Source organism: Patiria miniata, unplaced genomic scaffold (assembly GCF_015706575.1).
Source record: "Patiria miniata isolate m_02_andy unplaced genomic scaffold, ASM1570657v1 HiC_scaffold_18, whole genome shotgun sequence".
Classification (NCBI taxonomy): Eukaryota; Metazoa; Echinodermata; class Asteroidea; order Valvatida; family Asterinidae; genus Patiria; species Patiria miniata.
Genome location: NW_024037056.1, coordinates 13,373,847 through 13,390,857, shown reverse-complemented (window position 1 = coordinate 13,390,857; position 17,011 = coordinate 13,373,847). Strand labels below are relative to the sequence as shown.

Genomic DNA, 17,011 nt, shown 5'->3' with positions numbered 1-17,011 from the left:
TTATTTTAAAATTATTCCTTAAGCCTTTAAGTTAAAATACTGAGGTTTGAAGATGATCAAGTACCCAGAGACACGTAGAGATGAGGGTAGTATCGACGATTATAACGGCACAAAAGTGAGTGGAATGGCAACGTTAATTTCAGACTTTAAATAATTCAGTTCGTGAAAATAATAATTTGCAAATTTGCATCAATGGCATTCAGCGCATGGCTGTGCTCACACGTGTGCGGGAAAACGATGAGGGGTTACCATAGTAACAGAGGAATTTATTAACTAAAATTAAGCAGGGAAATGGAAGCATAAACTGAATCTAAGTTTTTAATGATGATTACTTTTTGAATTTGAATTGTCGCTTTATCATGCATGACTAACTAGCATGACTAGCCAGAATTTTGGGATGGGCGGGGCTAGCATCGCCATCGGGTGGGAGGGTTGTGGCTTTCCTTTTTTGTGTAAGATCAGCGTAAAAATCAAATGAAGAATTTGTTTGTGTTTATTAATATATTATTTGTTAATTAAATTTGCCTTTTATTTAAATTTTTGGTTAAGGGCCTAATACATTTTTTTTTTTTTTTTTTTTTTTTTTTTTTGGAAAAAATGTTGCAACCTGATGCTATTCAGCGGTTGTGTACAAAGTATATGGAGAGTCAAGAAAATTTTTCAAGTATTTCTTAACAAAATTGGAAATGTTGCTCAGTCCCAGATTCATGTCTTATCATTTTTGCAATGACTGACCTTCATTGAGATGATATATGAAGGAAAAAAAATGGCGTCAGGTTGCAACATTTTTTCCTTATTTGTTTGTATTTTTTTTATACTTTCGTGTATTGTTTTGTCCGACCCCATGCATAGTTAGTTAGATGTTATGGCAAAAGCTGAAGCATTACGTGTAGGCCATGTAACCTGTTAAAAAAAGGTAGTGTAAGGCCAAAAAAAAAAAAACATTCGGTCTCTGGTCAGACCAAAGTTCCGGAATTGAGGCGGCCACGCGGCTGTTTTTTTTTTTTTGTTTTTTTTTTTCCTTCAAGCTTCGATTGTACAGACAAGGTGGGTACTATTTTGCTTTTTTTGGTGTCCTCATGTACATGGGTGTCCTCCATAATTTGCCTTGGTGCTTTCGATCATTTGCCTTGATGCAATTTCCCATTCCTTGGTGCTCTTTGGTAACAAAAATTGAGGAGGTGCGGAAATAGAGGGCGCTGTTGGAGCTACCGCGGAACATTTTGGAAAAAAAAGATCGACGCGCATGATTAAAATCGACGCGCGCGCTGACCAGAGACCGCCTTATTTTTTTTTTGGCCTAACACATAAACCCAACTCCTGTTTTTAAATTTCAACATTGTTTCATTTCATGAATTTCTTTCGTTTCAGGTGCCGGACCCCTATGCTTGGCTGGAGGACCCAGACAGCGAAGAGACAAAGGCTTTTGTGGATGCTCAGAACAATCTGACCATGCCGTTCCTTGAGAAATGTACCAGCAGAAAGCCATTCTATGATAGGTAGAGTAGAAAGGGGAGATCTGCCGGATAAGGAAAACCGTCGCTACCTAGAGTAAACGAAAGAGTGAGATCTTAAAGGGAATATACAACATTTGCAAACATCAAAAAACAAAACTACTAAATTATTATGAAATACCTTACTGGATTGTTAGTGACTGACAGTCTAAAGCATCCTGTAAAATCTTGGCACCTGGTGTGCTGACATTTTCAAGAAAAGTGGTATATTTGTATCGATTTTCAACGCTGGTCGGCCGACCAGCGTTGGGAAAAAAAAAGGCTTTTTTTCTGATACTGCCCCCAGCATCTACCAACACAAAACTTCAAACAAGTCAGTGTAACAATATTTGCCATAAAATACTAACCCCCAAAATCTATCCATTTCTGAAAATTCCACAAAAAGCAAATGTATATTCCCTTTAACCGTAATCACCTATAAGTATAACACAACCATGTACAATGTACTTAGTCCGAAAATTTGGTACTCTCAATACACTGTATGAGCATACCAAAACTTAATTAAGGCATTGAAAATATGCAACACAAGAAAATAGACTGGCACCTGAAACAACTTTACACTTACACAAGTTCTGGTCTATTCGTCAAGCTACTTAGGCCAAATTAAAAAAAAAACATGTTTAGCGTCCCCGCCTGCTTCCTTTTTGGAGGCTTCTTTCTTTTTTTCTTTTTTTTCTTTTTTTTCCCAAACCCCCCCCCCCCCCAAATGATAAATTTTAAACAGTGACATCATTTTGGCCTCTTTGTCTGTTGCATCTAGCCCATTTAAAGCTGGTATGTTATTTCCTGAGTCCAGGTGGTGGCCATTTGAAAGCAAAAGCTGGCAGCCATCTTGAAAAATAGCCGGGTTGGACGGCCATTTTGGAAGGAAAAAGGGCCTTCCCCCTTTTTTTTCAAAAGCAGGACGCTAAACATGCTATTTTTATTTGGCTTAAGTAGCCATGTGCATCTGTGAATTGTAAGTTTATTTTGTTTCCATGACTTGTAACAGACTGAAGGAGCTGTGGGACTTCCCCAAGTATGGCTGTCCCTTCAAGCGAGGCTCACGTTACTTCTACTTCATGAACACAGGACTGCAGAACCAGAAGTAAGTACACTAGCAAAAGAGGTCTCTGTAACTAGGGGAAATATTAGAGCCAGTTCAAACTCGGTGAGAACGGCACAGCGAATTTGCCCATCCATTTTTCACGCTACAAATGAAAAGATACCTGAAAGTGATTTGACGATGAGTACTCGAATGGCTAGATTTTGAGGACTGACATTTGTACCCCAAACTTCATTCCTGCTATGGTTACACAAAAAACTGTCAATTTTCAAGCTGTACAAGGTGAGTAAAAAAAAGAAGACCAAATGGCAGGACCATTTTCTTAATAAAGTTCTGCATGTAGCACTTTCAAAATCTAGGATATGAAAGCCCAATTCATAAACTTCCTTTTAGTACAAGAATCATTGAAATCACTCATGTACTTTTCAAGTTACAGAGTTTTAAACACAACCACCGTTATAAATTTCTCTCCACAGATCACAACAAGTGTTCTTTCAGCAAAATGAAAACAATTCACACACATCCCTATGCAAATTGTTTTCGTTTTGCTGGAAAAAAAACATTTTTTGTGAAAGTACATGAGTGATTTGAATGATTCTTGTACTAACAGAAAGCTTATGAATTGGGCTTTCATATCCTAGATTTTGATAGTGCTACATGCAGAACTTCATTAAAAAAAAATTCATGCCATTGGGATTTTTTTTTTAATTGCCTTGTAGTTGTGTGAACGTTTATATTCTTTCTTTTTTTCATGATTTTTCCAACTGCATGTGTTATCGTTTTGTGAGAAATACATTTAAGACCCCAAAAATATGCATTCTGGCCAAAAGTGCCGCTTAAAATAGGAGGTACAATCATGATTTTTTCCTTTCTATCCACAGTGTCATGTACGTCCAGGATTCACTCGACGCTGAGCCGAGAGTCTTCCTAGACCCTAACACGTTCTCAAAGGATGGTACGGTGGCCCTGCGAGGCCATTCTTTCTCAGAGGACGGAGCGTATTTAGCCTATGGGCTTAGCACGGGAGGATCTGATTGGGTCACTATCAAAGTGAGTTTATGCGGACTTTTCTTTTAGAGTGAAGCCAATGATACATTTCCTGCGTAATATTTAGATTACTAGTTAAGAGATTTCTCGGTTGTATTTGTATTACATGAGTGTCTTTTTGCAGAGTAGCCATAGATGTTGCTTAAGAATGTTGGCTTTTAGCCTGCTTACTGCGAGGTCTAGTCTTTCTCAAAGTAATTGAAAACAGTGACTCAACACAGACTGACTCGTAACTCAAGAATCCAGGACGCCAAACACACCAACTGATACGCACAAGCACACCATTAACACTTTTTACTAAATGATGAAAGGTTTGCGGAAACACCATGTGCGAATAATTTCTCAACTAAGAGAATGGTTCTGAAAAGAACCAGAGGTAAACTCGACGTTCCGGTCAGTATGCTCTGACCGTCTTCTTCTTTTTACTGCTGTACCTAGTCAATTCCCCTTGTGGTTTTGACGACAAATTCTAAAAGTAAGTTTGCAGTATTCAAATAAGTTGTACGTTTTGACCTCTGATGTCCTTTTTTTTAGTTCATGGATGTTGCCAAAGGTGAACCTCTGCAAGACACTCTGGAGAGAGTCAAATTCAGCTGCATGGACTGGACGCATGATGGCAAGGGCCTCTTCTACAATGTAAGTATAAATACTGGAGTATTGTAAGTTTAGTATTAACATTGGACATCTACTGAGCTCAAGTTGTCTTCAAGATCTTTCAGCACACTTCTCCTCAGTCTCCTGATAATGAGAAATGCTAATGTGTACAAGTCTTAAACCCTCGTAGCATGGCATTAACCCTCCTGCTATTTAAACAGTCACAGACAGTCAAAATTCACTTCCACTTCCCCTGCTATACTTTTAACAAAGGCTAGTCACCAGCAGTCAGACCATATATTAAGCAAGCACTGTGACTAGTCAAACTCAGTCAACAGACAAGGCAGCCAAGTTGTGGTCACAGCTGTTTTATCACTCACCCGGATTCAAAGCATAGCTGTATCAAGTTACTTAATCAGTCCAAGGCAGTCAATCCTGCTCTATGTAGGCTGGGAGCTCTTAACTGTTGAAAACAGTCATTTGTTTGATTTTGACTGAATGGACTACTAGAGTGTATGTTTGCATAAGCAGCGAGCGAGGCCGAAAATGTCAGGGTGTGCTACCCGCAGATTTTGGTCTGAAACCGTCTGGCATTGATCTCGTGAAAAATAATCCTGCGCCTAGGTCTGGTCACTGTCAAAATAAACACGGCGCGAACTGGTTAAAAAGGTTTATCGGTTAGAATAAAGTTTGCACTTACTGTTTTCCCCCAGTACTATGTTGAGCAAGACGACAAGGCAGTTGGCACAGAGACCAAGTCCAACGTCAACCAGAAGCTGAAGTATCACGTCCTGGGCACGCCGCAGTCTGAGGACGTCCTGTGTGCAGAGTTCCCTGAAAACCCTAAATGGATGAGGTCAGTCCCAAAAAAAACAAAACATAGGATCCATGCCCGAACTAGAGAGGGCGCTGTTGATAGCTTTTAAGAGCCCGGTGAACGGAACACGCCGTGCGCGTGTAGTGGCTCGCGCGTGTATAGCACGAAGTATGCACGACTTATCTATATCCTGAATGTCTTTGTGAATTCCACAAAACCATAGCGGGCTTTGGCATGTGCGTCGGGCGTCTTCGCCAATGCGTTCGAATGTCTCTCCCAGTGGTCTCCCCCAACTCTCCCTTTCTTACCGTTGAGGGGGTACTTGTGCACAGAGCCCATAGCTATACTAAATTACTGAAGTGCTAACTTGTACGCAAGGGAGGCTGCTTGCTATAGCACGGCAGATAGGTGATGGGATTGTGCCTTTGATGATAAAAGCATGGAATTAGGCACACAGTCAGAGTATGTCATGAGAAAGATATTTGGCTATAGGGCCATCGCAGATTTGTCCTTTGAAAAAAATATAGGTAGAATAACAAGCAATGGCAGCCATTTTGAAAATTTTGATCATCACTTGTTTTTCTACCTATATTTTTTTCAAAGGACAAATCTGTGATGGCCCTATAGCCAAATATCTTTCTTAAGACATCCTCTGACTGTGTGCCAAATGCCAAGCTTGTATCATCAAAGGCACAATTCCCCCAAATATCTCCCCTGTCTGCCCCACAACTACTTTCATGCTTCGTCACAAACTTCTGGATATAATCCAGCCAGCCGACACCTGCAAGCTCGATGGTCGAGTGGTTAAGATGTCTGCACTAGCAAGCAGGAGGTTGTTGCATTGAGCAAGGCTTCTACACTAGAGTTTATTGTAATAAATCCATAGTCAAAGAGTGAAGAAGATACTTTCTGGATTTGTTTTTTTAGTGGTGCTGAAGTGAGCGATGACGGTCGTTATGTCATCCTGGGCATCAGGCAAGGCTGCGACCCAGTCAATAGGCTGTATTACTGTGACTTGGAGAAGATCGATCATAAAATATCTGGTGAGTATCAAAAAACAAGTGCGAGTGCACAATAAGCTCTGGCCGCGTTGCAAGAAGTCTTGCATGAAATCGATCAAAATGATCCCTGCCAGAGCTTAAAAAATGCGACGCCGAAAAATGCGACGCTGATGGCACATATTGAACACCGTACTTTTGATGAATTTTCAGGGACAGACATACAGACAGACCGACCAAGTGACATGTAGAAGTTCCTGCCAGAGCTTAAAAAATTTGAAATATCAAAAATGGACTCATTGGCTAATTTTTGGTGGAGCTAACTGGGGCTTCAAACCTCCTCCCCCTCCCCCCTCCCCCCCACCACTCCCCCCCCCCCCCTCACCCCCCACCTTATCCATGTCGGTTGGACTTGCACGATATGTCTGTCTGTCTTTGTCACTATGTATGAACAGTGTGAAATTCATTGACCATGCTGTCTGAATGAGACATTTTTTTGTCGTTTTTGCCGTCACAATTGCCGTCAATAATTTTCCCTTGGTTTTGCAGGAATTCTACCCTGGGTGAAACTGATCGACAACTTTGACGCCGAGTATGAGTACATCACCAATGAAGGCACGCTGTTCACATTCAAGACCAATCTGAAATCGCCCAAGTACAAACTCATCAACATTGACTTTGCACAGCCAGACATGGTGAGACTTAACACGCCCCACCCCGCAAATGTCCCTAAATTAAGAGAGAACATTTTATGTCCACTCAAAAATGGTTCAATTTTGTTGAGTGCTAAACATTACTGGTTGTGAGCCAAAATTCCATGTGATTTATACTGTGATTGGTTGTATACTGTGATTGGTTGTATTTTCCATAGTGTTATTTGCTTAGTGCTATTTGTGCTAAGCAGCTATCCATGCAATTCTGCTGAGCATTTTCTTGTGTCCCATTTGAAAGTTAAATGTTACTTTGTTAAAAATTAGCAAGTCATTATACAAATAACGAGTGTTTAAGAGAGCAGTGAATGGGCACGTGTGGTCTATAGCGGTAGAGCACAGGATTCATGATCGTGAGATTGTGGGTTCGAGCACCACCGTGGCCATGCGTGTTGTGCCCTTGAGTAAGGCGCTTTACCTCAATTACTCCTTTCAACCCAGGTGTTAAATGGGTACCGGCATTATTCAATGCTGGGAAGGTAACAGACTCGCTGTGGAGGTGTGGCGATCCCCCACAGCAGCATATGAGTCTGGCCCAATCGCTAATGAAAGAGAGATGGGCACTCCGTTCCTGTCAACACAGGTTCGTCCCCCTTTACTTTAAGAGAGCAGTGGTGAGAATAATTTCATAAGGTGTCACCGAATAAAATTAGTTTTTCCATTGCACAAATGTGAGACAATCATTGGTTGTTTTATACAACACCTGAATAAATACTTGTCATCGTCTGTCATTACATGTGAATGAATGTACAGCATCAGAGCTATCGGAGCCGTGTTATAGCACCACCAATAGTGTGAATGTGCAGTAGAACTTCCATTGACCATGGAATGGAATTTCTAGTTGTGCCATTTCGCCACTGATCTCTATATAAAGACTGGATAACTAATAAAGAGCCGCACAATGAATGAATTTGACGCCATATTGGTGAGACCGGCTGGTGATCTACAAAGGACAAGTTGCCGTCTTTACAGACAGCATGATTTCTTTTGTAACATCGCGGTTCACTTTACTTATATTTTGACCACCACCACTGACCAAGGTTAACTACAATTTTTCTAACGTCGTGGTTACTAAAATGCCGCAAATATCACTTTTTCGGCGTTTTGAAATAATAATCACTACGAAAATGTGTCCCTTTTAGAACATCATAATATGTGTACGTGACCAAAATGCGCGTCAACTGTTGATACAACGCGCGCGTATATTTACGCGTAGAACGTTCGTATTTTACGCGGCCATCTTCGTGAGACCGGGGGCGAATTGGTCAATATGCAAAGTCTTACTGTGTGAATGTTGTATGCATATCCGCTATCCAGTCTTTATATAGAGATCAGTGGGTTTCGCCGAGCTTTGTGTTGGGACGATAATTCTAGGACACGTGATCAAAGACCCACCAATCATACGACGGGGGTTTTATTCAGACATTGTGTAAAAAAACAAATGTCTTTTGGGGATGTCATACTCAAAAACACAGAGACTCAAATTTAAAAATGATTTAAGACTAAATGTATTGCAAGTGATGACAGGAAGAACTCCAAAATGTATCAAACCTCTAACTTTCTTTGAAATTGCAGGAAAATTGGAAAGACCTGGTACCTGAGTCAGACACAGACGTCTTGGAGTGGGCAGCGTGTGTATGCAAGGATAAACTAGTCCTATGCTACCTGCATGATGTTAAAGTAAGTCCAGCAATTTCACTGGTTGAATCAACATTTGGAGAGCCCGGCCTAGCGGTATGGAGCATTGAATTCCTGAAAGAATTATTCCAGCCAGAATCATTACAGGGAGTTTAATGCCATTGCTATCTTCTAACCAAGTATGCTTTTCAACAATAGTTTTGTCAGTTACTTTTGGGATAGCTGCAAATGATGTACTCTTCCATTACTTGATGAAGTATGTTTCACACTTCTTTTTATCAATTCAAAAAAGACTTCAGACCTTAGTATTCTCCCCTTGTTTCTAACGACATAAATGAGCAGTACGTTTGCCCATATCGTCGCGTCAGTGCAACAAGGTCGTATCTCCTAAAATGGCATGAACGACGCAAAACGCGAGTTTTAGAATGTCAAAAGGTCGTATCTCACTTAAAATAGCCCAGATGTACACGCAAAGTCAACAGACGTCGAGATACGACCTTGTTGCACGGAGCGTATTCGCGCGAGACACGACTTTGTTGCAGAATGAAGGTTATGAACGCAAAACGCGAGTTTAAGAATGTCAAAAGGTCGTATCTCGCTTAAAATAACCCGGATGTACACGTAAAGTCAGTGGATGTCGAGATACGACCTTGTTGCACGGAGCGTTGATATTGTAACCAATCATGACCTAATTCACAAAGTGGTTTCATTACTTTTACTAGAATGTACTTCATCTTTATTCGTTGGGCGCCGGTGAAAGACTGACGACGTTCCCTCTAGACGTTGGTACTGTCACAGGATACTCGGGACGCAAGAAGGACACTCAGGTAGAAAAGACATTTTTTTTTTTCAGGTCAATCTAGTCAGAAAAACGGAAAGAATGTTGCAACCCGACGCCCCTTTTTCCTCATGTATCATCTCAATAAAGCTCAGTCACTGCAAAAATGTTGAAAAGACATGAATCTGGGAATGAGAAACATTTCCAAGTTTGTTAGGAAAATTTCTTGACTCTCCTTAGACTTTGTACACAGCCGCTGAAGTGGCGTCATTATGCTACATTCTTTCCAGAAAAACAGTTGCAGCAGTTTGTCTTTCTTAATATTTCTCATCCTTTTTTGGTTCATAATTTGTTCTTTTTTCCCCATATACTTTATCAGATCTTCTACCAGTTTACATCTTTCCTGACACCTGGCGTCATCTACCGATGTGAGTTGGATCAGGGGGCAATCGAACCCAAGACATTCCGGGAGATCGAAGTGAAAGGGTTCGACGCCAGTCTGTATGAGACCACACAGGTCTTCTATGACAGCAAAGATGGCACCAAGATACCGATGTTCATTGTGCATAGGAAGGTAGGTGTAGGGGTTTGAACCTGCGACCTCCGGATTGTCGTTCCAGTGCTCTACCAACTGAGCTATCCGGCTTACGTTGGCTGTTCCCCATTTTGTTGAGTCTTGTTCAATGGGTGCTATTCAGAAGACATTCAGGCATGCAACTTTTCCTCAGATCCACTGATTTAAATTTGAACAAAAACATTGACTGGAGCAGGGTTTGAACCTGCAACCTCCAGATTGCCGTTCCGGTGCTCTACCAACTGAGCTATCAAGCCCTATGTTGGGGGTTCCCCATTTGTCAATGTGTTTGTTTAAGGGGCGCTAGTCAGAAGACAAAATTATATTTTCAAATGCTTTTCGTAACCTGTATCATCCATTCCATTGTTTTGCATCATGTACGTGTATGCATGCGCTTAGCTATCGGCAGCTGTTTTTCTTTTTTAAAACTTAAGGAAATAGCGTAACTCTTCTTACGTCACAATTTATTGCGTAAGTTGTGCAACATTTCACTTTTCACAAATTTCAGTTTTGACATTTCAAGAAATGTTCCCAACAAATTTTAGCAGAACTTACGTACTTATTTTTGGTCGACGTTATGGCATACTACTGGCTATTGAAGACATTATTACTGACCGTTTAAAGCAATGACTACCAGTGACAGAATTTTGAGAGTTGCCTTAGGATTTCAAAGCTTTGGACAAAAAAATTCAAAATGGCAAGAGGTGTTGATTCAAAGACAGTTTAGTGTGTTCACTATTAACATATTGCCCTCAATAGTACCCTCAATAGTTGAGAGCAATATGTCACGATTATTAGTAATAATATGTCATGATTATTTGCAGGGTATAGAGATGTCTGGTGACCATCCCGTATTACTCTATGGCTATGGGGGTTTCAATATCTCCATCATGCCCAGCTTCAGTGTCTCCAGACTCGTCTTCATCAGGCATCTAGGAGGAATCTTGGCCATCCCTAATATACGAGGAGGCGGGTGAGCAATCAACGATGAAAAATGGTTGCCAGGGCAACTCATGCATTCATTGAATTCGAAAAAAAATTACAGCACCGTGCAGTCTGAATCTTGGTTTTTGTATAATTTTTTTTGTGAAAAAAAATTAAAACACTTTACTTTTTGCGTTATACGGGGTGAGTCAAAATGAAGTTGACCGGGATAGGTGATGTTTTTCAAAACAAACAAATGACACTCAAAAGTTCAGTAAAGCATATATTTAACAAGCACTCTCTCCTGCTTATTAGAAAAAAAGAATGAAACAAATTGATCATTCCTAAGAGGAGTTATGTCTATTTTTAATAAAGGTACTCATTTTGCAAGCTGTCCACGGAATACTTGAACAAACAAATGTAAAGTAAGCATTTTAGCTGTGTACATTAACATTCCATGGACAGCTACAAACATGAGTGCTTTCAGTAAAACAGGCATAACTTCTCTTAGGAATGATCAATTTGTTTCATTCTTTTTTTCAGATTAAGCTAAAAAGAGTGCTTGTTTAATATGTGCTTCACTGGGGTTTTGAGTGTCATTTGTTTGTTTAGAAAATCATCACCAATCCCGGTCAACTTCTTTTTGACTCACCCTGTATTGTTGCCTTTTTGAAACAGCCTGTAATTTGTCCTAAACGCTAGAACTCTCATATAAGTGGCGACACAGATTCCATACTAACAAACTCTGTACAGGGTTTTGGTGAGGGATACTTTGTGTTTGCTTTTCACTCGCTAGTAATCCAACCTCTCGTTATTTTTTTTGTTTAGGGAATACGGAGAGACTTGGCACAAAGCAGGCATGCTGGGTAACAAACAAAACGTCTTTGATGATTTCCAATGTGCAGCGGAATACCTCATCCAAAACAAGTACACCAACGCTAAAAGGTAAAGGATGCTATCCCATGATGCAATGAAAATCATAAGAATCTGTTTGTGCCACGGGAAAACTTTTAAAAAAGGGAGTACTGTTTGAACAACAGACGAGAAACTGATATTTTTTTACAAACTTGGTGAACATACCATGTTGGAACAAAGCATCACTGGAGCATACCATTTTTGGAACATTCCATTGTTGGAACGTACCATTGTTGGGACGTACCATTGTTGGAATATACCATTGTTGGAAGATACCATTGTTGGAACATACAATTGTTGGAACATATCATTTTTGGAACATTTCTTTGTTGGAAGATACCATTGTTGGAATATTCCATTGTTGGAACAAACATTGTTGGAACATACCATTGTTGGAACATACCATTGTTGGAAGATACCATTGTTGGAACATTGCATTGTTGGAACAAACATTGTTGGAACATACCATTGTTGGAACATACCATTGTTGGAAGATACCATTGTTGGAACATTGCATTGTTGGAACAAATCATTGTTGGAGCATACAATTGTTGGAACATATCATTGTTGGAACATTCCTTTGTTGGAAGATACATTGTTAGAATATTCCAATGTTGGAACAAGCATTGTTCGAACATACCATTGTTGGAACATACCATTGTTGGAACATACCATTGTTGGAATATTCCATTTTTGGAACAGCATTGTTGGAGCATACCATTGTTGGAACATTCCATTGTTGGAACATACCATTGTTGGAACATACCATTGTTGGAATATACCATTGTTGGAATATACCATTGTTGGAATATACCATTGTTGGAACCTTAAATTGTCTTTATTGACCCCAAAAATTGTTGTCATAAACAATGAGTAAATTACCCGCCATCAGCGTTTTATGTTAAGCACTTTGTATTCTAAAGTAACTGATTAAAAAATTCTTTTCATTGAAATGTAGATTTGCTTAACTCTGGCCTTGTTATTTATTTTGTAGAATTGCAATAAATGGCGGGTCTAACGGTGGCTTGTTAGTTGGAGCCTGTGCCAATCAGCGACCGGATCTATTTGGATGCGTCATCAATCAAGTCGGGTAAGTGTGTCAAAAAGTTGAGAAATTTCTATTGGCGGTTGGATTTTCAAACTTTCCAAAATGTTGAAGCTTTTGGTCTTTAAAGGTAGAGTATATCATTTGTCATTTGTGAATTTTTTTGGTTGGTTAGACATGAAATAAAGCCTCCAGTAATTTCTATCATAACCCTAGTTATGTTTTCCCCCTACATTTTCCCCCCTCATTTTCAGTGTTATGGACATGTTGAAGTTCCACAAGTTTACCATCGGTCACGCCTGGACAACAGACTACGGCTGTGCTGACAAGCAAGACGAATTCGACTGGTTGATCAAGTAAGCCACTTCCATCTTTTTTTTTTTTTTTTTTTTGGTTACTTTGATTAAATTTTGCAATGGTAACATTCCCCATATGAGATATCTAGCATCACACTAACATGGTTTTATTGTGTTGTCAAAATTGTGATTTTTGTAACAAATTATTTCTGTCATCAGGTTTGAATTTAAAGTCATTTCATATGTACACATAGGCTCTGATTGAGGAGTTTAAAACTACATTGTACATTGTATTTTGAAACTTCCATTTTTCATTTTCAGATTTTTTTCCAAACTCTGCTCACTTTCTAGTAAGATTTGTAAAAGGAAAAGTTTTAAAATATCAAAAGAAAGCCATTTGAAGCTTTGCGTGCTGGAGAGTACAGCTTGAGGGAAATATGTGGATACATCATGTGATGTGACATGATCACATGTTGCTCACATGCTGCTCACATGCTGCTCACATGTTGCTCACATACTGTTCATATGTTGTTCACATGTTGCTCACATACTGTTCATATGTTGTTCACATGTTGCTCACATGTTGCTCACATGTTGCTTACACATTGTTCACATGCTGCTCACATGCTGCTCACATGCTGCTCACATGTTGCTCGCGTGTTGCTCGCATGTTGCTCACATGTTGCTCACATGTTGTTCACATGTTGCTCACATGTTGTTCGCGTGTTGCTCACATGTTGCTCACGTGTTGTTCACATGTTGCTCACCTGTTGTTCACATGTTGCTCACATGTTGTTCACATGTTGCTACCTGTTGCTCACATGTTGCTCACCTGTTGCTCACATAATGCTCACATGTTGCTCATCTGCCCTCACATGTTGCTCACATGTTGTTCACATGTTGCTCACGTGTTGCTCACATGTTGTTCACATGTTGCTCACATGTTGTATCTACAGTCTTCTCCAAAACAATAGATACCAAAAGAGTGCGCATCATGACTGGAATAGAAGCTTTTGTTGCACATGTGTCTTGAAACTTGTGGTTCTTTGACACTTGAGTTTTCCGGTTGTACATAGGTACTCCCCCCTTCACAACATCAAACCTTCAGCAGATCCTAGCGTCCAGTATCCAAGCACCATGCTACTGACGGGGGACCATGACGACAGGGTGGTTCCCTTACACTCCCTCAAATTCATTGCTACACTACAGCACGCCCTGGGCAGTGTTCCACAACAGACCAATCCGCTCTTTGTACGCGTGGATACCAAGTCAGGCCATGGGGCGGGCAAGCCCACGGCCAAAGTGGTAAATAATTTGATAATTCCTACATGTTTTAAAGGTAGGGTAAATCATTTGTCATTCGTGCATTTTTCCGTTTGAAGTAACAAAACTGCTATGTAACAGCTAACCGGATGAAGATTTAGCACTGTGAATGCTGTACGTTCTGAAAAAAAACAATATTTGAAGATCTCGGGGGAAAGAATGTTGCAACTTGACGCTACTTCGGCAGCTGTGTACAAAGTCCATGGAGAGTCAAGAAAATTTTCTAAGTATTTCCTAACAAAACTGCAAATATTTCTCAGTCACAGATTCATGTCTTATCGTCATTTTTGCAATGACTGACCTTCAATGAGATGATACATGAAGAAAAAACAGCGTCGGGTTGCAACATTCTTTCCGATCTCGGTTTCAATTCAAAAGTCGCAGTGTCATGTTTTAAATTGTTCCCATAATCAGTGTTTGGGATACATTCTCATTCAGCTGATTGCAGCTACGCGATGTCGGGCACTAAACTGACAAATAAGAGCAACCACGTACGCATGTGCGTCATGCACCTTGCAGTGAAATGGTGGAACAACATCATTCAAATTTTGTCAGCTTTTCAATTTTGTGCTTTCAAAAACTGATGTTGCTACAGCAATTGTTTTTTTTTTTTATTCACCTTAATTCTTGTTTTTTTTTCTTCTACATTTTCAGATTGAGGAGTATTCAGATATCTATGCATTCATCGCTGAGACATTGGGCATTTCCTGGAAGGAATGACAAATTAGCCATTTTAAAGCAGGGTATTTGTGGAGGCTTTAAACAGTTAAAGGAATTTGGAATTTTTGTGGTGCAAAACAACGAAGGTATAGTTCCTTTAAGGGAATAAACATCATTTGCTTTTGCTGTAATTTTCAGAAATGGATGGATTGGGGGGTTAGTAAGATATAGCAAATATTGTTACACTGATTTTTTCATGTTTTGAGTTCGTAGATGCTATAAAAACAAAGAAAAACAATCATGACTCCATTTAAGATGAAACGGAGCAATTTATAGAGATTGGGGAATTGTAAGGTCAGGGAACCAGTCTACCTGGCTTGTACCCTTTCATAGGTGTGTCATCGATTGCAAACAAATGCAGACTAACTAAATGTGGTCAATTTGGGCCAGTATTTGAAAAAAAAGCCAGTTTTTTCCAACGCTGGTCAGCCAACCAGCGTTGGAAATTGATACAAAAATACCACAAGTTTCTTGAAAGTGACAGTACAGGATTTTACAGGGTGCTATAGACTGTCATTCACTAACAGTCCAGTGCAAGGTATTTCATAATAATTTGGTAGTTTTATTTTTTTGAATGTTTGCAAACGTTGTATTTTCCCTTTTAATCTCCGTCTGAAATCTTTCAATCTGTCCAACATTCACCAAGTTTACATGTAGTAGTTTCACAAAAAAACCAAGATTGTCTTTCACAAACTTTTCAGGGTAGATCTTTTAAGTATAACACTTCCTTTTTAACATAACAAAGAAAACAATTCCTGGAGTTTTCCTTATTACAATTTTGCTATTCCCAAATATCAAGAGTGAACTTGCACGCCCTGTGCTCTTAACAAAATTTCAACAAAATATTGCGTTAACAAAAATCTACTTTATTCCGATTTCTGCATCTTCCGATTTTGCGCACAAATGAACCCACCCTGTGAGAGCCAAATTATTGTCTAGCAACCAATAATTCAAATTTTGTGCAGAAATGGTTCAAATAAGTAAACGTCGGTGGATCTTTTGGTTCAATGTCTCATCCAAAAATGAATAACTTTTATATTGTTAGGAAAATACCAATTGAAAAAAATAAATCTGTTTTTCGATGTGAAATTTGAAAAAAGCACTGGAAACGCATCTTTGAAAAATGAAACCTTGTAAAAGTTAAATACCTCACTTTTACTCCTAAGTGCAAAAGTCCAGTGCATTTCACGTTAGATTTCCTGTGGTTGTACATGTAAGTACTCTCTGAATTTGTGTCACACTTTTTTTAAAACCAAGTACATATAATAACTTAAATCGTATGTACACTCAACCAAAAAAGAAAGCCCCCACCCCTTCCAATACTTTTTTGTCTAACTCAAAAACTGCTGAGCACCTCTCGCTCAAATAACGACTAATCAGTACAGAAATTCCTTAGCAATCCAGCCATACTCTTTATTTGGCCCAAAACAGTGATAATGTGTACGAATTTATGCAATTTATGACAAATGATACCGAAAACAGTTGCAGTCACTTTTGTATACGTGCAAGTTGTGGTTCACACTCACCTTGCACGTATACAAAAGTGCAACTTTTTTTCGGTACCATTTGTCATAAATTGCATAATTTTGTACACATTATCACTGTTTTGGGCCAAACAAAGAGTATGGCTGGATTGCTAAGGAATTTCTGTACTGATCAGTTGTAATTTGAGCAAGATGTGCCCAGTAGTTTTTGAGTGAGACAAAAAAGTATTAAGGGGGGACATTCTTTTTTGGTTGAGTGGTGATCATAAACTGTCAGGGATGTTCAGTTTTTTGCAATGTGTATTGAAGGCAATAAATGACTGAAGAAATGTCATTTTGTTTTTAAATGATCTTAGTTTCAGATCATTATTTGATAGAATTAACTTTGTTTGAAGAGGAGGGCACAGAAAAATTTCTTTAAGAAGTACTGTCCTTGTTTTTCACAACAAAACCAATATTTCTCCCCCCCAAAAAAAATGTCACCTTTACAAGTTTTATTCAATACACACACAAAGGCTAGCATGTTTGTTTGTGGTGTAAATCAAGGATTTTCTTTTGTCCTCTTACCTTTTCTTTTGTTTGTACATTT

The 17,011-nt window shown here is 39.3% G+C and overlaps 1 protein-coding gene across 1 annotated transcript; it reads left to right on the top strand.

Annotated features, from left to right (window-relative positions):
* The first annotated feature begins 45 nt into the window (after positions 1–45).
* Positions 46–15,129, top strand: LOC119724694 (prolyl endopeptidase-like). The gene is made up of 17 exons (XM_038195867.1): positions 46–115; positions 1,372–1,499; positions 2,506–2,601; positions 3,441–3,609; positions 4,141–4,242; positions 4,914–5,056; positions 5,945–6,060; positions 6,565–6,710; positions 8,301–8,405; positions 9,086–9,190; positions 9,521–9,715; positions 10,540–10,688; positions 11,468–11,584; positions 12,549–12,644; positions 12,854–12,955; positions 13,972–14,200; positions 14,873–15,129. The coding sequence occupies exons 1-17, from the start codon at positions 53–55 to the stop codon at positions 14,936–14,938; spliced, it is 2,127 nt and encodes a 708-aa protein (XP_038051795.1). The 5' UTR covers positions 46–52; the 3' UTR covers positions 14,939–15,129.
* The last annotated feature ends 1,882 nt before the right edge of the window (positions 15,130–17,011 follow it).

Excerpts from the sequence above, each read along its gene's own strand:
- LOC119724694 (XM_038195867.1), top strand. The coding sequence starts at position 53 with ATGATCAAGTACCCAGAGACACGTAGAGATGAGGGTAGTATCGACGAT. Across the intron at positions 1,500-2,505 it reads AGAAAGCCATTCTATGATAG|ACTGAAGGAGCTGTGGGACT; the intron begins GTAGAGTAGAAA and ends GACTTGTAACAG. Across the intron at positions 8,406-9,085 it reads GCTACCTGCATGATGTTAAA|AATGTACTTCATCTTTATTC; the intron begins GTAAGTCCAGCA and ends TACTTTTACTAG.